Below are 23,358 nucleotides of genomic sequence, written 5' to 3' on the forward strand. Positions count from 1 at the left end.
ATATCAGTTGGCGAAATCGAAATAAACACTGTACAACTAATATATCTTTCATAATTCAAATTTGATCCATTTCTTTTCTAAAAAGGTTTTTAAAACATATTTGTTGAAAAAATGTCATTAAATTCAACAATTGATAGAATCCTTCAAATCTTTTGACATTTAATATGCTTCTATTTATAAAGAAATGCAGAAAAATTATCTTTTCTGTTCAAAAAGTTTGACTAATAATATCAAATAAACCTAACTACTTAAAAAATAACAAATATTAATATAAATTACAATAACATTATTATAGGAAAAAGCTATTAGGAGTATTGTTTCTTTTTCAATATTTCTGTTGCATCAAAAAGAAATCAGTTTTGACACAAACTATTAAATGAATTGCATTCCTTAATCCAAAAAGTAAGGAAAAAAGTATATATCAACAAGTTTATCTAAATGTTTTCATTAATCTAACAAGTCTGGTAAATTCTTTTAGTTTTGTTTTCCAAAATAAAGATTATGTTTAATCTATTTGTGATATTTTATCAGTTTATTGAAAGTGATTACAATGGAAATATGTGAGATTAGCTGATAAAAACTTTTTTATCTTTTCATTCTTTATCAAAAACATTAACACTGAATAACGATAAAAAGTCAAATAGTATTAAATAAAAATTAATCCTTTTTTTTAAAGACTTATTGCTCATAAACCATCTATTGCTATATCTAACTGTAAGCAGCATAATAATGAAATATTTTCAGGAATTACAAAGATTTATTTCAACATTTTCTTATCCTAAACTTTATCGATTATTACCTTTTTTTTGACATCTAAAATTAATTTAATTTTCTAATATTTTAAATAAATTTTTTTTAAATATTTAGAATAATTAAATATTTGAAGTTACAATATTTAAAATAACATGAAATATTGGTTTTAAATTTATTGACAGTGAATGATAATAGTATTAAAAAGTACATTTTAACAGATTTTTTAAAATCATTGATTTATGTTAAAAATTTAGTGAAAATAATAGGTCATATTTTTAAAAAGGTCTTGAGTAGTGAAAGAAAAAGTTTTCTTATGCAATGAAATAATTTTTTATGTAAAACATCACATATACTGATTAGTAGCAGATTAATGAAGAAATGCAAACTTTTTTTAAGCAAAATAAATATAAGTGATAAAAATGTACAGTGATGATACACAGTGTCCATTTTTTAGATTTTGAATTTGTTGTTAGAATACTAAAAATAAATTTACTTTTTTGGCAGTATATCTACAAAAAAAACAAAAACATTATTGATATAAAGATACTTTTTAAGCCTTTTTCATTGATATATTAATAATCTCATGCCATTTACATATTTTCTTTCGTAAGAGAGACTAATACAGCGCCTCAATTATTAATTTCATATTATATAAATTTTAAAATGTTTCCTAAATTAATTAAATCAAAATTAATAACTTCAGTAACTTTCACATATTTACAATCATTTACCAAGTTTTATTATTTTTTATTGCATCTTAAATAAATTTTACTCAAATTAATCATAAAAAGTTTTATTGCAATCATATAGAAGAAAATTAAATGCAAAATTAAAAACAAAGAAATAAAATAATAGGTAATGAGTTAGAATGTAAACCATGTTATATAATACTTCTCAGTTTTCCATACATAGTAACATTGAACAAGTAAAAATCGAATGTATCTTCATCAAATAAATAATGTATCTTTTTTATACTAATATGATTTAGACTTAAAATGAATCATTTTAGTTCAGAGAAATTTTTTTTTAAGTAATATAAATTCACACAAAAACCCACTTAATACAAATTTAAAATTACATGCAAATTCATAGAAGTATTTAACTTATATCACTTAAGAATGCAAAATTTTAAGGCACTTCAAATAGTATTCACTATTTTCAATGAATTATTGGTAAATATTTTAAATGTTAAGGAACAGTTTCTTCTCTGAGAAAATCATTGTAAAAATAATGTAATCAAATCATGATGTAAAAAATTATCAATATAATTTTTCACGTCCTGAATATAACATTAAACAATTTAAGAAACAAGACCTTTAATAAATTACCCAAAGAAATTACTTCATTTTACATTTTTTGTGTATAAATATGTAAATATCACTGGAATTATCTATGCACTAACATCAAAAATATAAACATTAAATTACTAGTAATTCTTATTTTCAGGGGTTCAAAACACAAATGTATTCTTATAAAAATAAGAATTTGGGATATATATATATACAAGCAATACTTTGACAATTAAGTGCTTTAGCAATAAAAAGGCAGAAAATTAAAAAAAGAAGAAAAAGATGACAATTATATTGAGGCAATCTTAAAATAACATTTCTTGAAATTGATTGTAAACATAAAACAAGTCCAAATTTATTTATTATAGTTTATTAGTAAAACTCCCATTTTAATAGTCATACTTAAAAATAAGATGTCTTAGTGAGTTTAAAGTTACGTATATTTGTTGGTTATGTATGTCCAAATTAAACTCACAGTACTCAACTCATCAGCTTGACCTGGCAAAGTATTTTAAATTATCCATAAGTCACAAAACATTTTTCAAGTACTACAATACTGTATAGGAAACATACAGAGCAGGAGTATTGAGTACATAGTATAAAAGCATCTCAAATAAATGTCAAGTATCATATTGACTCCTCTTATTTACAAAAAAATTATTGAACAAAACTAATCAAAATTTAACTGCTGTAATAAATGTTAATTTAAATTAGTGCTTTTAAATCTGAATAAAAATTTGACTAAGAAGCTGTTTCTATATATAATTATAACGGAAAGAGTTATTTTAAAATAAAGTATTAAGGTTGCAGTTATCTCTGGCATGAGTAAGTAATTATTGCAGACTTAATTTCACACATTTGAAAGTTTTTTTAAAACCTCTATAGAAGTCAATGGCAAACAGATTATTACTAAAGAATTGCATTAGGTAGGTAAGATTTATTAATCACAGAAAATATAAGATATTTAAAGGAAGTTAGGTATTATTTTTCTCCGTATGTGACGTTAGAAAGAGGTTAATTCACACACCAGAAAGAAATGTAGGTAGTTTCAATGAGCTATATTTGTAAAATTTCTGCTTTGTTAAGATTTTAATGCAAACTTTGTTATATTTTTTAAGGTAAGAAGGTGACATATTTTAGTTTTAATAAGTAGATCATAAGAAAACAATTCTTAAATGTTATTAGAGCATCTAATACTGAAATTTATATTTATACTTGAAATATTGTAAAACAAGCTACTTCATTAGTTTATACTTTTATAATTCACTTTCTTAGAATTTAACAATCGACTATTTTTAAATTTAATTTCAAACTATGCTACAAATACAAATTCTGCCTACACTAAAAAAGGTTGAATACTGTGAGTTTAACTTTATCATGAGGTTGAAAAGTAAAACTTATAAACTAAAGCACAAGCATAAAAATTGGAATGTAGTCAACAGCAATATAAATTGTAATTCAATCTAAAATATACATATAACAATAGTTTTAAAGATCCATATAAACAATAGCAGCATGTACATATTTTAATATGCAAAATAGGCATAGATAATATAAAACTTAAGTGAAAATTACAAATACAACTTTATTCACTACATGTATCAAACATGGATATTTGAATCACAGATTATTTTATCATAACTACAAAAAAAAAGTGAATGATTATAGTTTCCACATTGAACTTGTTTTTTCCTTCAAGAAACCACTACTTGATTAAAATATGTGAATATAGGTTAATACTGGTACTACTTTGCACCAAAACATTTAATGTAGATGTAAACATAGCTCCCATTATTACTTTATGTTTTATGCTATTTATAGGGTACATAGCATTTGATTTTTATTTAAAGCTCAATTTGATGCCAAAATATACAAGTGTAAATCAACAAACACAAAACATAAATATCTAAAAATATCAGTTTCACCTTGCTTATTATTTAAGTCAATTTATCAGAATTTTAATAATCTAAACACAATCTTCCAGAGACATTAGCAATGGGTTGACATATTCAAAACCTTCAAATTCACTCTGATCAATTTTCTCAATTTCACTTGAATCATCGGGGGTGAGAAGCACAGGCTCGCTAGTGAATTGAGGATCAAAATGTTCCAGATCTCGATCGGTTTCCAATTTAGGTTTGTAAGGAGGAGGCACTTGCTTTGCTTCTAACAGCTGCCAATCGACGCTCTTGAAAAAGGCATGTGAGGTGATGTCTGAAAAACCAGATTGGGGGTGACATCCTAAACGCTCAACAGGATTTTTATTCAAAAATCCTTTTAAAACAGATTGGGCTTTAACAGAGATAGATCTTGGAATACGTATGGTTTTCTCCAATATAACTTGAAAAAGAAAATCCTCTGTATTTTGATCAGGATTCTCTGCAGCGCCAACAATATCAAATGGTGAACGCCCAGCAAGCATTTCATAGAGCAAAACACCCAAAGCCCAATAATCGACTCCATACGAGTAATCTTCTCCCCGCAGAATTTCAGGAGCAATGTAATTAGGTGTACCGCAAAATGTGCTAGTTGTATCTCCTGGTCTAATACCTTCCTTACACATTCCATAATCAGTCAACTTGATATGCCCTTCATGATCTAAAAGAACATTATCCAACTTTAAATCCCTGTAAATTATACCTCTTTCATGAAGAAAATTCAATGCCAAGGATATTTCTGCCGAGTAAAATCTTGCATGTTCCTCTGGCAATCTGCGCTGACGTTGCATATGAAACATCAAATCTCCTCCCCGCACAAATTCAATGATGAAGAAAAGCCTACTTGGGGATTGAAAACAGGAATGTAACCCAACAAGAAAAGGGTAGTTAGAAGCCGTTTCAAAAACATGTTTTTCCGTTTGCACCCAATCTATGTCGTCATCCATAGCAACCAGCTCTTTCTTGATAATTTTCATGGCATAAATTTGCTTTGTGGTTTTAAGCTCAACCATTAAAACTTTAGCATAAGAGCCTCTTCCAATCACTCTCAGCAAATCGAAATCGTGAAGGGTAAACTGCCTGGAGCCTGACAAAGCCATGTCGTTGGAAGCCTGATCAATATCTTGAACAGACACTTGCTCATTTTGAGACAGACTTTCTCTTAGTTCCATGATCTGGTTTTGCCTTTTCTTAGCTGCTGGTGTTCCAGATCTCGAGAGTTGACTTCCACTTTCATTTAATTCACCGTTTGACGATATTTTATCGGATTTACTCATACGATTGGCAGCATTACCACCAGATTCTAATCCCACGAGGCACTGCAGCTTGATTAGTTTGTGGCATTTTTTATGGACCAAGAGCTTACAATTGACACATTTGAAACCTTGTCGTCCTAAACCCCAAATACGATCGACACAAAAGGCACAATAAGCCCTGCGGTTGAAACGTTTTGCCTGAAATAAATGGCCATTGACTTTATAAAGTTTTCTCCAACGGTGGGCACCACGACGATAAATACTTTTATCTTCGCCGATGCAGGGCATTCCTGGTAAGGGAGGTACACTAGGGAATACATGTACAGTTAATTCTGAATCTTTATTTACATCATACAGACGAAGAGCTTCATCTAGTTCGGCCTGCGAAGATATTGTACACGGATCTCCTTCTTCATCAATCCATTTAATGGTAAATACTTGATCGTTACTAAACTTGCATATTTCTCTCATTTCTTTACAGAAGTCCTCAAGAGTGACTGTATATTCTATATAAGTTATCATTACGCCACCATTGTAAACAGTTTTGATTCTAATTTCGTTACCAGGCATTTGAGACATTTTTCTTTGTGTTTAAGACAAATCAATGACAAGTTCTGTGAAAATGTCAAATTTGCTCCAGGCACTTTGCTTACACGGTAATAAAGAATAAGATTCTAAGTATAATGAATTAAAGTTAAATTTGAACTGAACACTTATATGAGATTCATTTGTGTATAAAGAAACTAATAAATTGTAAAAATTCTCTAAGTAAGAAAATAATTAAATACTGGGCAGGGCTAAGTTCCGCACAAAATCAATTGAACACGGTGATCTTGTTTATATACCTATTGCTGCCATATACTGGAGAAAAAAACATTAAATTAACATTGCATTAAAAATGCAGAATTTCTAATATAATTCTCTGGAGACTAAATGAAATAGGTGAATAATTTATTTTGAATGTTTAGCTCAAATGATTGTGAATTTTGAACTCGAATTTCATCTGAACATGTTTACCCAACCAAAATTTAATTTTAACTTTGAGGCAGTAATGCAATTGCCTTAATTTTGGCGTAATTAGAATTTAAATGCGGCCGAAATGTATCTATATTTATGTTTCATTTTATTTGATTTCTAATTATGTTAGAAAAATACCAATAAGGAGACTGATTTTTGACTTGAACCTACTACTCAGTAAAATTTAATGACAAATGCCAGTCTTCTTTGGCAGTACAAGTAAATGTTTTAGATTTTTAGCAATCAATCAATTTATATTTAATTGATAGATTTATTGCCAGAAACAAATCGAGATCAGAGAAGTCAGCAGAGGACTAATTACAGAGAAAGAGACTAACATTATTTGGTTAAATAATGTACTAACCAGGCTATTCTACCGATATTTTAAAGAAGCTGACACCTTTACTTTGCACTAATTTCAGGATGCGACATATAATAACATCACGGTATTATTTTCTTTTTGGAAAATTACCTTTGCTTTTTCAAGGATTATTTTTTTCTTCTTTTCAAAATTAATGATTTAATGTTACAAAATTATGTTATTCTTTTTAAGTTCTTGTTGAAATATATTTTAAATAAATTAAATGGCATTTAATGTGTTTTTTATTAAATAAAGTATAATATTATAAAAGTATACATAGAATAGTTATTTATTAAAAGATCAAAATCTTAGAAATTTAATTATGCCTAAAGTAAATAATGACATAAATGTTAAGTTTCCACTTTTAAATGAGATTTTGGTTGTTGATGTTGTACTAGAGCTGCTCTAATGAGCTATTTGCAATCTTCTGGGATTCACCCCTTTTGTACTCTTATCCATTTATCTGTACAGGGATATTTCCTTATCGTGATGTGTTGCTCAAATTACAATCGCCAAGGTGCCAAATAGATTTTAAATTTGTAAATAAAAAAAAAAGAGTAGATGTTTGCCGGTGGTTGACTGCAAGTTAAACTTTTCGAGTTAATCTCTTTCTGTGATGTTTTTTCTTAGTTTTTCGCGGGCCACTGCTCGGAAGTTTCCAAGACTTGGCGATTATTCTACAGCTGATCACGATATGGAAATCTCTCTCACTGTACTACAGTGTTTTCATCATAGAAAAAAAAATGGGTGAGAATTTCTCACCCTTTCTCAAAAACATGGTGAGATTTCAAAAAGTTAAGTGAGATTTCTAAAAATTGAAGGAACACAAATAAATTTGAAAAAAAATCTTTTCTATAATTATAATAAATTTTTAACGTCCTCTACTTTTTAAAAGCATTGAATATTTTTGCTGCATCATTATATGATATTTGCTGAATCATCATAGATTTTGCCTTTACCAGGTATTTGTCCATCTTACATTAGTGCATAAAAATTTTTAACGTCTTACATGAAGAAACCTTACCTATGGTAAACACGTGGTAGCAGAGAAATGTGTTCTGGAAGGGGTACCGTGGTTCGGAGGGGTAGTGTTCTGTTGTTCGAAAAAGTTCTGAACAATACTGGTAAATAGGGAAGCTAGATAACGGGGTGGATGTTGAAAATAATGAAAGATCCAGGAAGAAAAGTGAAACGGATTTTATTCTAAATGGCGTAATGCGAGAAATTCTCGAATTTTGAAATTGATTTATAGAATGCGCAAATTTCTCGCTGTAATAATTTTTTAATGCGAGAAAAGAAAAAAATATGCGAGGTTCTCACTCTGTAGTGAAAACAGTGGTACTATCACAATTTTACTTGGAAGTCAGATCGTTATAGCAATCACATCACTTTCTCAAATCACCTAAGGAGAATGTTTTGGCATCAATACCTTTTTGTGTCAATTATCTTCACCTAGGCACCAAAGAATTTTTTAACTTGCAAAAATGTTAAAAAAAAGAAAAGAAAAATGTTTAGTGGTTTTCCCAGGAGTGGTTACGTGTTGTAGCAGAGGGTAAAATTTCAACTTACCTGCTTGCATTGGCCACAAAATATTTAGAGCTGGTGAGTATGTTTTGTGTTGTAAAAAAAATTCATCATGTGTTTCAAATTACCATACTGTCTTCAGAGTTTGCTTTAGGAATATATAAAATGGTGATTAATAGTTTCAAACTTTTGGAGGAAGATTAATAAAATGTGCACTATTTATGTCATCAAGTGAGTTAACACCTCTGCATGTTTTTGACACCTTGAATTTTCCTACCAAAGAAAGATCTTTAAACTTTGAAAAGAAGATATAAAGAAACCTTTCATGTTATTAAACCTAAATCTTTTAAATGAACTAGTGACATTTGTGTTATTAAAGTAAGTAGAATTCTGAGTTCATATCTGTGAAGTGTTTGCTGGATATGGACTTGGATGCTGAAGAAGTTAAGGAGTGAAGAGTATTCAACAAGCTTCCCAAATTTGCTCTAGATTATAATATTTTGTGTCATTTTATAATTTTCAGTTTCTATATTTTTTCCCCCATGGTTTTGGCCATCCAAAAGTTCTGTTAAAAGTTTAAGAAAGTGTTCGCATTTTTGTGAAAGTAGTCTTAGTAAAAATAGTTTAATCTGGCTACTACCTTTAGAACTGAAATTTTCATGCCTTTCAAGTTAATCCCGTTGTATGATATTTATTTTTTTTAATCTCAAGTGCCATTGTCTGCTGATTACCAAAATTCTAAATTTTTTTTTTGCTATATGTATTCATACAGAAATCTTTTCCACTCAACTATGAGATAAATGGATAAGAGTGAAAGTGATTTGAACAAACATAAGATAATTTCTAAAATAAGAAGCCTGTCCTCCATTTTTTAGCTACCCTAATATGATTTCCCTACCCTAATAATATTCATGTGGCAAAATCAATCCTCATTGTTCACGGAGCTTATAAAGGTGGACCCATAGAAAAGTTAAAATTTATAATACAAATATTAGTATTCACCTACATAATATTCAAGTATAGTTCTGGAATATCATTTATTGGCTTGTCTAAAATTACAAAAACATCACATTGGAATAAATTTAGAGTAAAGCAATATTGTACTTAGTTCTTCATTTCTTTTATTCTGAAAAATTTTGCTAATTTAGTTTTCAAATAATTCATAATAATTTGCAACATTTGAGCATTCTTGTATATTCCAATTTTTGTCAATATCTAGTTCTAGAACACCAATATTTATTGCTTTTACTATTTTTTAAATTTTATTTACTTTCAGATACTACTGCAAAAAAATCACGCCTGGCAGTCGTTATGTCAAGCCACTTACCGGTGTTAAAGAATTTTTGGTACAGAAGTGTTTTGCTTTTGTTCAAGGATATGAGAAAATACTTGAAACAAAATTTCCTCAAGCCTTTAAAATTTATCAGGTTTTTTCTGTTGGTAATATTTGTTCCTTGTCTTATTAAATTGTCTCTTAATGCTTTTTAATATGATAATAATGTGTTGTGAAGATTTGAATATGGTCATGAACTATTAAAATGAAAAAGCTTTCAGGCACTATTATTTATTTTAATTTATAATGAATAATTAAAGGAGTTTAATTTCTCTGTCTTCCTAGTGCACTTTAGCATCCAAATAGAGTCTCGGTGCTGCCATCTAGTGTGGCAGAAACTAGACGTCCAAATTAACATGACCTACGGTATCTCACCCATTGTGGTGGTCCTGAAAGAGTGGATACCACCTCTGGAGAACACACTAGGTCTGCTCATCGGCAAGACCGATTGTGCAGCTCATTGGAAATAAAAGAAAATTTTTAAAAAAATTTCGCTGTTTATTAGAAAATAGGCTTGGAATATTTGGAACCTCGATTATTTGAATTTCTTTAACTGGAATACTTCTTTTAAGCTCTTCTTTTAGATTGATTCTGAAGTTTTTCTTTTTACATATATATATATTCCTCTTCAACCTGAATCGAAGCATAGGGCTTCTATTATAGCTCTCCATCTCCTTCTATTTGTGGCTAGATATTTCGTTTCTCTCCATGTCTTTACTATTGTTATCAATTCATTTAAAATTGTCCTGCGCCAAGTATTTTTAGGTCTTCCTCCTTTCTTATTGCCCTGAGAGTTCCAATCAAAAACTTTTTTTACTTTAAATTTTTCTAGTATTTGTAATTACAATTTGGTATTATTTCTGGTATATTAAATTTTTCTGGTAGTTTTTTTTAATGTATTTTAATTTGCTGTTCAATCCATTTCTGTTTTGCTTTTCTAAGGATTTCTGTGTTAAAAATTTTATGGAACCACTTGATGCGTTAGATTCTTCTTAAACTGTTGTTAATAAGTACTTGAAGTTTTTTCATGTTATTTTTATTGGAGTGTCATGTCTCAGATCCATAGAATAGGGCAGATTTAACATTGTATTGAAAATTCTAATTTGTGTTGAATTTGTTATGTTTTTACAGAATTTATTGAGAATAGCGTAACTGCTTCAGGCTTTGTTTATTCTATTTCGTTTATCTTCATCAGTACCTTCTTTGTTGTAAATTACACTTCCGAGATTCGTAAAACTGTTTGCCTCCTCTAGTTTGTTATTTTCTAAGAATATGTCATTTAATTGCTTAGGATTAATTTTAAAAATTTTAGTTTTATTTTGGTTGATGATAAGCCCCATTTTTTCCCTCCACGTTTAAAATGTTTATGTTTATTTGAATGTCTTGAAGGGTATTAGTCAGTAAACAGTTTTTTTTTTTTGCATACATAATTTTTGTTTCTTATTTTTAATTTTTTATTCGCCTTAATGCAGTCAACTTTCTAAATAAAAAAAATACTCTGCGTAGTGCTTGACTACTTGGAATGGATCATTTTATCTTAGTTAACAAATGTTTTGTCAGTAATGTTGAAGGCTTTGGTTTGCTAAATCGTAAATTTTGTTGCTTCGCCTGTTTATTTTTATTATTGCTGGTGTTGTTCAATTTGGCCTGTGCTTAGGGGTAGTCAAGCTGAGTGACCACCTGGGACTGCCAAAAATTCGGGACTGATTAATAGCTTTATTACAAGTTTTTCTTTGCTAAATCTTGAATGTATTTTTACTATTCCTATGATATATAATTCATACCAGCTATTATATTTTACATATTACCAGCTATTATATTTTACATTTACCAGCTATTATATTTTACATAGCTATTATATTTGCAAACTTAAGAATTATGTAATTCAGTTTTTAATTTTTAAAATTTTTAAATTTCTTTAAGCGTGTCAAAAATTATTAGACCTGCTCAAATATTTTTACCTGAGTTATATGCCTTTAAAGTCTGCAAATATGAGATTAATAAATGATGGAATCACCTCTATGTAATCTAAACTATCTACATAATCTTAATATTTTTATTATCCCAAAGTAGATCTGGTTTCAATTGCTTCAGATAAACATGGTTCTAGCTTTTGACTTTGTACTCAGAATAGTCTTTTCAGTTTTGTTTACTGTAGACTAGTTTTTTACATATATGTATAATTTCTAACTTCCACAACCTTTTCATAGATTAAAAAAGTAATCTTTTAGTAATATTTAAATATTCAATTCATATCTTGAAAAATAGTCTATATAGGACACAATTAGAATTTTTATTATCAAGCTTGTTCAAGAAAGATCAGAATAGACCTTGTTCAGAATAGCCAATAATTTTTCATTTTATTTTGGTAAGGATAACTTTACTATAAACATACTTTCTTCTGCCTGGATAAATTTAGAATTCTTTACTGTGTTTTGACAATTTTGTTTTATGTTAACTAAACAAAGTTATTTGTTTAGTTATCAAAAAGCAAAATTGCCTAAACACGTTAAAAAATTCTAAATTTGTAATTTTTTTTTAGAAAATTTATTTGTATCTCCTTGCCACTCTACTATAGTACTTTTATTATAATTTTTAACTTGTGAAATGTAAAGATCAAGTAAACACATAATTATCTAGATGAGTTATATATCTGTATCTACTTCTAGGGACCAAAACTTTGTACAGTGATATAAAAGAATATATAAGAATTTCATCATCATTAAGTGAAGGCAAATCAGTGAGAGACTTGCACAGAAAAGAACTTGAAGTTTATTTTCAGGTAAAATTGTTTATTAAGACAATTTAAATTAAAAAGCAACATTTTAAAAAACTATTTAAATTTTAATTGCAAATTTTGTGGCAGTCTATGAATATATTATAGTATTTTAGTTAAACTTGTTTATTCTAAGTGTATGTTATAAATTTTTTCTCAGTCATTTCACCTGGGTTTATTTCCTATTTAGTTAAGTAATATAGTTTTTTTGCCATTGCACAGTTTAAGTGTAGATAAAATCTAAAATTGTGCCTGGACGATGTCAGATCTACCATAAGATACAATATTCCTGTGTTCTACTCATAATTCACTACTGTTTTGTAATGAATAATATTTTTTTATACCAGTTGTATTAGATTTATTACATAATTGTATCTAATTGGAAAGTGGTATGATACTTGTTTCAAAATTTTAATCACCTGCTGCAATTTGATTGTGCTGTCTGAAAACATACTCAATTAAAAGAAATAATTAATTAAAAACATGCCAAGTCTGATATATATATAAATATATATATATACAGTAGGGAACGGATTATCCGGAACGGTCGGGACCATCGCTATTCCGGATAACTGATTTTTCCGGTTTTCTGAATCGCTACAAAAAGCCGTTTTTTTTATTGTTAAACCCATCTAAAAAAAAAAAAAAATTGGAAATAATCTTAAAAATAAGAAAAAACGATTAAGTAATACACTAATGATTATTTCTAAAAAGATGATAAGGTAAACCTCTTTAAAAAAGGAAAGAAAAATCGTAAAATCTTACAAGGAAAAAAAATTTTTTTAAAAAAATGGCGAGAAAATGTATCGAATTTTGTTCCGGTTTTTTGGTTTTCCGGTTTTCTGATTTCCGGATAACGGATTCCTACTGTGTATATATACACCCAGAAAGGACAAGCAAGGCTGAGATATCTCTCAAATATTTGCTTCAAAGTATGTATTTTATAAATATCTCTTTTAAAGTTATAGGCATCTATTTCTTTGGAACAGATATTTATATTAGATGCTGTTTTAAATCATATTAGCTTTAACGTGCTTCATCCCAATATGAAGAAGCATTTCATAAAATTGGTCGAAGATGTATTACTTTGAAATAAATATTTATATTTTGTATTATTTTTTTATTTAATATTATAATCAATAAAAGATAAGCACCTGATAAAATAGGCCAAATTTAAAGCTTCTCTATACATGTCTGTTTCAAAGTATGTAGGCTATAAATATCTGATCTAAAGTTAAAGGCATTTATTACTTTGGAACAGATGTTTGTATTAAATATTTATATTGTTTTGCATCATATTAGCTATAACATACATCAAGAAAAAGAAATTGATAAAATAGGCCATGGATGAGATATGTTACTTTTAAACAGATATTTATAGTACAAATGTTACAATTTAGAAAAAGCAAGTAACTGAAAAAAATTGGCTAAGGCTGAGTTTTACTATTTTAGAATAGATACATACATTAGTTATTCTTTTACATCATATCACCCACCTCTATTGCTTTATTTTCTTTCTGCAGAATTTTGAGTGGTTGTTTAATTTGTTCTTGTATTTGTTGGATTTTTTCCGTTTGCTATAATTTTTCTTTTAAAATTTTGTATTGATATTATTTTTAGGCTGTTTTGTTTTATGTATGAAGTTTATTTTCTTTTAGGTTCCTAAAGATCTGAAAAAAGTTGCACCCGTTTTATTACTTGCTGCACTCCCATTTGCTAACTATGTGATTTTACCTGTGATGTAAGATTGTTTTATAATTACATTTTTTTACAACGTTTTTAGTTGCTCCTTTCTGCATAAAAAAAGAAAGACATTTTTTTCTTAAAATCTCCCCAAATTCATATCTTTGCCAAAATTTTATAGTAGTGTTCTTTGACTTGATTGTAGAAATATTTCTTTTATAAGTTCATTTTTTGTAACTTGGAAGATTTTGATACGTAGTGCTCAAATATTTCTTAGGTTGTTAAACTCATAATTTAAAAAAAATTTTTTTTTTAGATATTTATTTCCAAGACAGACCATTTCTAGAGCTTACAGCAAAAATTTGATTTTTAAGTTACTTATCAATGTAAAAATCTTTATAATTATAGACCTGTATTTCGATATTTGCAAGCACTTTATTATTTTTTTAAATGAATGTTTACCACAATTGCTTTTTTACATTTTTAACGTGCTGCAAATTTATGCACATTGGTTATTGCAATTTTTAGATGCTTCTTTCTGCATAAAAAAAGAAAGACATATTTTTCTCAAAATCTCCCCAAATTCATAATTTTGCCAAAATTTTATAGCAGTGCTCTTTGACAATTTTTTTTTAATGGTTGTAGAAATATTTCTTTTATAAGTTCTGTAACTTGGAAGATTTTGATATGTAGTGCTCAAATGTTTCTTAGGTTGTTAAACTCATAATTTTTTATTTTTTTTTAGATATTTATTTCCAAGACAGACCCTTTCATCTCATTTCTGGAGCTTACAGCAAAAATTAGATTTTGCAATTACGTATCAACGTAAAAAACTTTATAATTATAGACCTGTATTTCGACATTTGCAAGCGCAAGTTAATAACATCAAAGACATAAATCTCAAGGAGAATTGTCAAGCTTTGTTTTATAAGGTATTACTATAATTATTACTTATTGAAATAATTGCTCTGCATTAAAATAATTTTAAATGAGCTTTCCATGTTCATTTTATTTTAATAACCTATAATATTTAATCATTCAATTCTAAAATTTTTTTTTCTACTCTTTATCTTCAACATTTCTGCTTTAACTTCAGAAAGCTGACAGTTATTTATTACTTTGAAAGCTGTAAACTTACATTTATTTTATTTTAATTATTGCACTTGTTATAATTAGTAATAGTATTTATTCCTATACTCAATGTATGTATTTTATTGACCGAAAAAGCAATTTCTTTTAATAAAAAATTTACAATACAAAATTTCAAAATTCTCAATTTTTCAGGACTTAAAATTTTTTTTCAATAAAATTGAAGGAAATTTTTATTTTATTTCATGATCAAAGTATTATTATATTTTTGTCAGATTTTTTTTCTCATGTAAAATTTTCTTTTCTTAAAATTCTCGTTTAATTATTATAATTTAATACGACACATAAGCAATACCAAAAGATATGATCTAATATTAAAATATATGATTTTTAAGTATGTGTACCTGTTTTTAAACTATGTGTACCCAGTCATTTTTTTTAAAGAAAATGCTACATTTGAGAATTTATGTATATGTAGTATGTATATGTAGTAAAGCTCTGTTTAATAGGGTTGCTCAACCTGTAGCCCGCCAGCTCTCAAAGTTCGATCTGCTGCAGCACCTGAATGTGATAAAAAAAAAATTTGAATTTTTTTCTTCGTAAAAAAAAAAAAAAAAATCTGAAATTTTGAATTGCACAACAAAGTTCTTCACACAACCTATCTTAATTAATGTAGTTTTCCCGTTGTTTTTTCAGTGGTTATCGCTTTGTATTTCCTTAGTTTTACAAATCTCAATTTTTTTATTACAAAATATTGTTACAATATGTGATTTTCGACCATTAGTAATTATTTTTGACTCTCTTTATTTGTGCAGTGTTATTGCTAGACATTTTTTTTGTATATCTTTCTTTCTTACTTTCAAAAATTTTTATATTTTACCGCAATATTATTACAACTAGCGAATTTTGAATTTGTTTAAAATATTTTTTGGCTTTCTAAGAGCTCTGAAAAATATTTAAGACTTGTAAAACCTCTTATAATGTACGCATTATAAATTTCTTACATGTATTCCCTAAATCATAGTTATATTCCTTACTAAATATTGAATCTTATTTATGCTTGAAAGATTTTCGTTTATTAATGTATTTAACTTACATTTATCTTACTCTATAAAATATTTTCTTTTTAAAAAAAAATTTTAAATTTAATTCTATGGGCAGTTAAGTTTTCCCCATTGTTTTTATTTAATTTGTTTATCTATATATTTTTGATAATTATTATTATGTAATAAATATTTTTTTTAAAAAACAAATCAGTTTTACATTTTTAAATTTTGATTGAAATCTAGTGCTTAAAGGTACTTAATTTAAGTGAACATATTACTAAGCTAACTGAGAAAAATATTTATTGTGTTGAACACTGATGTTTATATAAAAATTATTATAATTGCTGTCAATATGTCTGTCTAAATAGTTAGGCATGCTTTCCTACATTGATCAATTTGCCATGCAAGTAGCCCTTCACTTCTAATCTACTATTATTACAATTAAAACTACTTTAGAAATTAAGTTTTTTAATAATTCCTATTTCATTGGTAAAATCATTAAAGCAATTTTTTAAGATAAAAGAAAAAAATAGCTGCTTTAAGACAAGGTAAAACATCATTTTGTTGATTAAGTAGAATTTAGTTTTTACTTTTTAAAATTGTTTAGCAAAACAATGTTAAATGTTTGTTGAGATCGAGAGGCAATAATAAATTTTCGGAGGTACACATTTTACAACAGTTATAAATACGAAATAAAATAAAATTCAATTGGTAATCAACAGTTTAAATTAAAAAAAAAAGATATTTAAGTATTAGTTTTTCCAAATTTTCCACTATGCATAAATTATTTAAATTTAATAAATAAATGAAATTCCTTACAAATTTTTTATAATTTAGTTAATTAACACTTTAACGTGACCATAGAGCCTCTTTGAATTATTTATTTGGTTAAGCTCATTATCTATTAATTATGAAAAAGCTAATCAGTACTACTCTTAAAATATATAATAAGAAATTTCATTTAAAACTTTATACAAATGATGAATATAAATAGTTTTTTTTAATATAAGTAGCTTTTAAGTGGCAAAGTTAACTTTTCAACACGAAAACTTGTTTTTAATTTACTACTGAAACATCAACTGTGTTTTTACTCAACTGCATATGAAAGTATAACATAGTTTTGCCAATNTATCTTACTCTATAAAATATTTTCTTTTTAAAAAAAAATTTTAAATTTAATTCTATGGGCAGTTAAGTTTTCCCCATTGTTTTTATTTAATTTGTTTATCTATATATTTTTGATAATTATTATTATGTAATAAATATTTTTTTCAAAAACAAATCAGTTTTGCATTCTTAAATTTTAATTGAAATCTAGTGCTTAAAGGTACTTAATTTAAGTGAACATATTACTAAGCCAACTGATAAAAAATTTAGTGTGTGGAACACTGATGTTTATATAAAAATTATTATAATTGCTGTCAATATGTCTGTCTAAATAGTTAGGCATGCTTTCCTACATTGATGAATCTGCCATGCAAGTAGCCCTTCACTTCTAATCTACAATTATTACAATTAAGACTACTTTAGAAATTAAGTTTTTTAATAATTCCAATTTCATTGGTAAAATCATTGAAGTAATTTTTTAAGCAAAAAGAAAAAAAATAGCTGCTTTAAGACAAGGTAAAACATCATTTTGTTAATTAAATAGAATTTAGTTTTTACTTTTTAAAATAGTTTAGCAAAACAATGTTAAATGTTTGTTGAGATGGAGAGGCAATAATAAACTTTCAGAGATACACGTTTTACAAAAGTTATAAATACGAAGTAAAATAAAATTCAATTGGTAATCAACAGTTTAAATTAAAACAAAAAAAAAGTGTTTAAGTATTAGTTTTTCCAAATTTTCCTTTATGCATGAATTTATTAAATTTAATAAATAAATGAAATTCCTTACAAAGTTTTTATAATTTATTTAATTAACACTTTAATAACGTGATCATAGAGCCCCTTTGAATTATTTATTTGGTTAAGCTCATTATCCATTAATTATGAAAAAGCTAATCAGTACTATTCTTAAAATATATAATAGGAAATTTCATTTAAAACTTTATAAAAATGATTATAAATGATATATAAATAGTAAAGTAGCTTTTAAGTAGCGAAGTTAACTTTTCAGCATGAAAACTTGTTTTTAATTTACTGCTGAAATATCAACTGTGTTTCTACACAACTGCATATTAATTTTTATTTTTGAAAAAGATACTGATTTTTTTTTTAACAATTTGAATTTTGTTGTCAGCATTATTTATTATGTTGTTATTATGACATTTTAACATTGTTAATTATAAATTATCCATAATTTTATAATTAAACAATGTTAAAATTTTATAACATTGTTTATTTATAAAATTATGGATTATTTTTCTTTGTGCTTTTAGTTAGGCAGTGGTGTACACCCAACAACAGACGAAATTGTAAGCCTAAAACCATTGTTTGTAAATAAGCCTTATGGAATTTTCTCAATGTCTAGAAAACATTTAGTAAGTTTTTTTATGATATTTTCTATGAATTTTATTATGAAAAAAAGTTTTTTCTCCATGTTTTATTTAAATTATCTTATGTGTTTTAATGATCTCAATCAAAAAATTATGTTAATAATTGCAAACTATGTAAACACAGCAGTTTCTAACATAACAAATTTGTTTTATGGTTTTAAAATTGTTGAATAACTGTTAAATCTACTTATCTCATAAAGGAAGATGTAAAATTTAAGTATTATTAAGCTCTAACTGGAATTTTAGTTAATGGATTTTAATTGATAAATTCGAATTAAAATTATAATTTTTTTGTGTGCGAGACTCATCCAGAAAGTAAGTTTCCTTATTTTTTTTTAAAAAAAGAACTCCCACTTTCAGGAACCTATTTATTGGCAACAAGTACAGCAATGTTTCAGCTATTTCTCAACATAGCCACCACCAGAATTGAGACACTTGTCGTATCATGGGATCAACTTTTGTATCCCTCTGTCGTCTGTGAATGGAAAAACCGGACACCCGAACACAAAATTCAACGCTTAGGACGCTGTCGGCACGAAAAGGGTCAGAAAGGGCATTCTGCTCATTGACTTCCATCCAAACAGTAAACGCTTGTCGCTACACTGAAGAAATTGGAATTGAGAAAACACTGAAGAAATTGCAACATGCCATTCAAAACAAGAGTCGTGGAATGCTTACTGCAGGTGTTGTGCTTCTCCATGACAATGAATGATCTTGCTCCCAGCGATTTTTAAGTTTTCTTACACCTCAAAAAATTTCTTTCCTCTGGTGAGCGTTTTGGCTATGACGAAGAGCTGAAGACGCCTGTCACATGCTGGTTCCATTCACAGGCGGCAGAGTTCTACGACAAAGGGATACAAAAGTTGATGCAACAAGTGTCTCAATTCTGGTTGCGGCTATGGTGAAAAATAGCTGAAGCATTGCTGTACTTGTTGCCAATAAATAGGTTCCTGAAAGTTCCTTTTTTTAAAAAAAATAGGGAAACTTGCTTTCTGGATGAGCTTCATACATGATGAAAGTATAAAATTTTTAAATACTGGAAATAAATTTATGTACTTTTAATTCAGGGAAACTATTCCTCTCCAGGTTAGATTTTTAAAAACTAGAATTTAATGGGTAATAAAATTAGCTATCAATATAATATTATTTAATATTTTATATTCACAGCACAGTTTATGTCGTATGCATAGAATCTCTGCTTTGCCTGGTTTACAATGGCGGTTATGGAAACATGCTGGTTTCATTCGTGAAATGGATTTGGCTATATCAAGGGAAGGTTTTGATGACATGACTTTACATGATCTGAAACACGTAAGAAGTATTTGTATTCTCAAAATTTTATTTTCTCTAAACACTACGGTGTTTAGAGAAAATATGTATCGTAGTGTATTAAATGTTTAAAAAAATTTATATTTATTCAAATTAAATTTTGTTTTATTTTTCTATTTCAAATAGGATTGTATATCTGCTTTGACGACACTAAAATTAAGTCATAATCATTCATATGCTTAAAATTTGAATAGTTTTATAATCTAGTTTGAACAGGATTAGTGATTCTCACTTCAGTTTTTTGGGATACTGGATAGTAAAGAAAGATAAATATTTTAATTTTCAGATAATATCTACCATTCAAATCAATATTTTCCGATCAATAGGTCACAATGTAGGACTTGGTCAAGATTAACATTCCTGACCAAGTTTTTAGCCATCTCAGTTCGGTTTTTGGCATGTTGGATCATAAAAAATAAAAAAAATATTTTAACTCTCCTAAATTATTTTCCAATCACTAGGTTACAATGTATGACTTGCTCAGGTTTAATGTTCCTGACTAAGTTTAATGATGTTATCAAGCGAGAACAAAAAATAAATAAGTAAAGGTTGGAAATTATGTCTTTGTTACTTTTTTTTTTAGTTTTCTTAACTTTTATTTTAACTATTGCTTTTAGGCTTGCTTTTTGAGAGGGTTATGCTCGGTTGGATTAACTAGAGAGGAAATGATCTCATTTCTTTCACATTGGATATATATAGCTGAAAACACTGAAAGTAAGTACTTTTTTAATTATTAGTCATCTTAGGATTGACCTTGAAAATACATGAGACACAGATCAAGTTTTCCATAAAAAAAAAAAAAAACTTAAATAACTTTATTCAATCATTGTTTTCATCCTATCTTAATTGTTTCCAATTCTTTTCCGAATTATTTAAAGCTGGTGATTTACTTCTGTTTTTCTACTTCTCTTTTGAAATCTTAAACTCCTTTACCCCCGGCTAACAACTGGCTGTTGTAGAAGTGCTTTACTTTAACAGTCTTTTATTTCCATTGATTTTTAGTACAAATTAAAAAGAGGAAAATAAAATTTTTTAAATATTATAAGTATAAGGAATAATTTAAAACTTTTATTTTATTATGAATCAGAATTTTTAAACAGTTTATTTTAAACAAAGAATTGTGTTTAATGTATTTTTAAATAAAAGCTTTCTTATTTTTTTATTTTATTTTTTTTTAAACTAATAATTTTAATATTTTTTTTATTGTTTTAGTATTTTATCCTCTAAATATTTTACAAGTTTTATGTTCTACAAATGCTTATGTAGCAAAAATTTAAATTAATTCATACATTCAACCTAATTAAATTCAAATTTTAAATTAGTTTTTTTTTTAAATTACTTAATACACTCTCTTCAAATTAAAAGAAAAACAAATTATATGCTTTTATTAATTAATGCCTGATTTGGTAAAGAGTTCATGTCTGAAAGTTCTTTTGACATACCGAAGTAGTTATGAAAGTGTGCTCCTTATGTATTGGAAGAAAGTATAAAGATGCAGAATTTGTATGGATGTTATATCAAGTTCACAGTATATATGGCTGGCATTATAGTGTCTAATTGCAAAATTGTGAGAAAAATACATATTTCCCATAATATTGTCTAATATTATTGTTATTATTTTCTATTATATTAAACATTATTTTAGAAAACGTTATATATTTTTTGAAAAGTTATGAGCAATTATTTTAAAAATAATATGAGATTTCTGTTTATAATGGCCTAAAACATGAAAAAAATCTGATTTCGAGAAAACTACAAGCAAGTAAGCAATTGAACCTCTGTTATATTTGAATTAAAGTGTAACATGAAGTAGTCTAAAGACTACTGAGTGAGCAAGGCAAAGTGGAAGGAACTGCATCAGAAGCTTTGGGGTTTGGCAAGTGATAGTAAGCAAGGAGCAGAACCCTAATAGTTTTATTAAATTTTGAGAAATGTTGGAATTAACAATGTATGTTACAATTACTTTTTTTTAATTATAGGTGCAAGTCTTTCTCTGCTGCTACATTGTCCAATATTTTTGTCTTACAATGCTCCCAGCAACTGGGTTCTTATTCATTAAATAGTGAAAATCATTACTAGTCATTAGAATAATCATTTGTAAATATGCATTGAAAAATTTAGCATTTATAATAAACGTTGAAATTTTGTTTGATTGTTATAAAAAGTATCTTTTTTCATTCTTATAATTTACTGGACCGAGCTAATTTCTGTTTCAGCTTTTAAATTATTCGTGTTTGCTAAAATTATAATAATTACCATACAATCTTGATTAATCAGAATCAGATTATTTGGGGCATAGAAATGTTATCTAAATTATCTAGAACATCATATGCTTTAAATGAATGATTTGAAGCAAAGTTTGTTTCCTCAGTAAGAAAACATCTGAAACATGTTGATTTACTTAAGCTGTTTTACTGCAGAGATATTAGAATGTTTAATCTCGGGCCGAAAAAAAAAATTCTTGAGATTTTCAGAATAAAATTAAAAATGTTTGTGAAATTTTCATGATTTAAATTTACATAGTTTTAACTTTAAAAATTTTGCATCGATATTTATTTGTAATAATAATTCTTATTTAAATGGAAATTGTTAAGATTTCAGATTAAAATTATTCATTATTTTATGCCTAAGATTTTAAAATTAAACGGAAATAGTTTTAGACAGACGATAAATGGTTTATTGGCCTAATGTTTCAAAACGTTGAAAAAAATGAAATCATTAATTAGAATTATTTAAAAACTAAAATGAATTATTTATTTAAATGGAACTGATAATAGCAAAAAAAGTGCCTTAAAATAAGTATTAAAAGATTTTGCTAGTTACATAAAAGTACTTAATTAGATTGAAATATTTGCAATAAAATTGGATAAATACAGTGAATATGAAAAGTAAGGGATATGAAACATAATAGGAAAATTCCACATTGCACTTTGATAGGCTTTATTATTTTTTTCTTTGATGAATATTCAAAAATTTTTTTTGAAAAAATTATATGGGATATTTTTTAATAACCTAATATTAATATATGCATATAAGAAAAATAGATCAAAATTATAAATGCTTGTTTAGAAATTATGAAAATTATGTAATCAAAGGTTATATATGTTAAATTATGAAAGGTTACTGATGTTACATAGAGAAAACATGGAGTAAAACATCATATTTTTATTTTGAAATTCTCCTTTTGTAAGAAATGATGGGAATATTTTTCAAATTTAGAAAAAAAAAAAAAGACTTGAAATTAATAGGGGCCATTAAAAGTACTCATGGAAAGATATGTCGAAAGTGGCAGATGTGACTGATTTACAAATGACATTAATAAGTTTTGCATCTTTTGTGGGATAATTTTTCTAATATTAATGAAATAACAAATTTGGGTATTTGTGTAAAATTCCTTTGATCATTTTTAGTAAAACCTCAAACTTCTTGTAAATAAAAGTTTTTGCAAAATAACTATGCCACAAATT

The 23,358-nt window shown here is 26.9% G+C and overlaps 2 protein-coding genes across 2 annotated transcripts; one reads left to right on the top strand and one right to left on the bottom strand.

The window, feature by feature from the left end:
* Positions 1-1,530: 1,530 nt before the first annotated feature.
* Positions 1,531-6,446, bottom strand: LOC107457398 (protein kinase C iota type). The gene has a single exon (XM_016075555.3). The coding sequence runs from the start codon at positions 5,812-5,814 to the stop codon at positions 4,009-4,011; it is 1,806 nt and encodes a 601-aa protein (XP_015931041.1). The 5' UTR covers positions 5,815-6,446; the 3' UTR covers positions 1,531-4,008.
* A 10-nt stretch (positions 6,447-6,456) lies between these two features.
* On the top strand, positions 6,457-22,055 carry LOC107457396 (LETM1 domain-containing protein 1). The gene is made up of 9 exons (XM_016075553.4): positions 6,457-6,698; positions 9,414-9,577; positions 12,140-12,252; positions 13,905-13,987; positions 14,675-14,861; positions 18,446-18,547; positions 19,730-19,873; positions 20,509-20,605; positions 21,871-22,055. The coding sequence occupies exons 1-9, from the start codon at positions 6,676-6,678 to the stop codon at positions 21,948-21,950; spliced, it is 993 nt and encodes a 330-aa protein (XP_015931039.1). The 5' UTR covers positions 6,457-6,675; the 3' UTR covers positions 21,951-22,055.
* Positions 22,056-23,358: the final 1,303 nt, after the last annotated feature.

Source organism: Parasteatoda tepidariorum, chromosome 10 (genome assembly GCF_043381705.1).
Source record: "Parasteatoda tepidariorum isolate YZ-2023 chromosome 10, CAS_Ptep_4.0, whole genome shotgun sequence".
In the NCBI taxonomy this organism is placed as follows: Eukaryota; Metazoa; Arthropoda; class Arachnida; order Araneae; family Theridiidae; genus Parasteatoda; species Parasteatoda tepidariorum.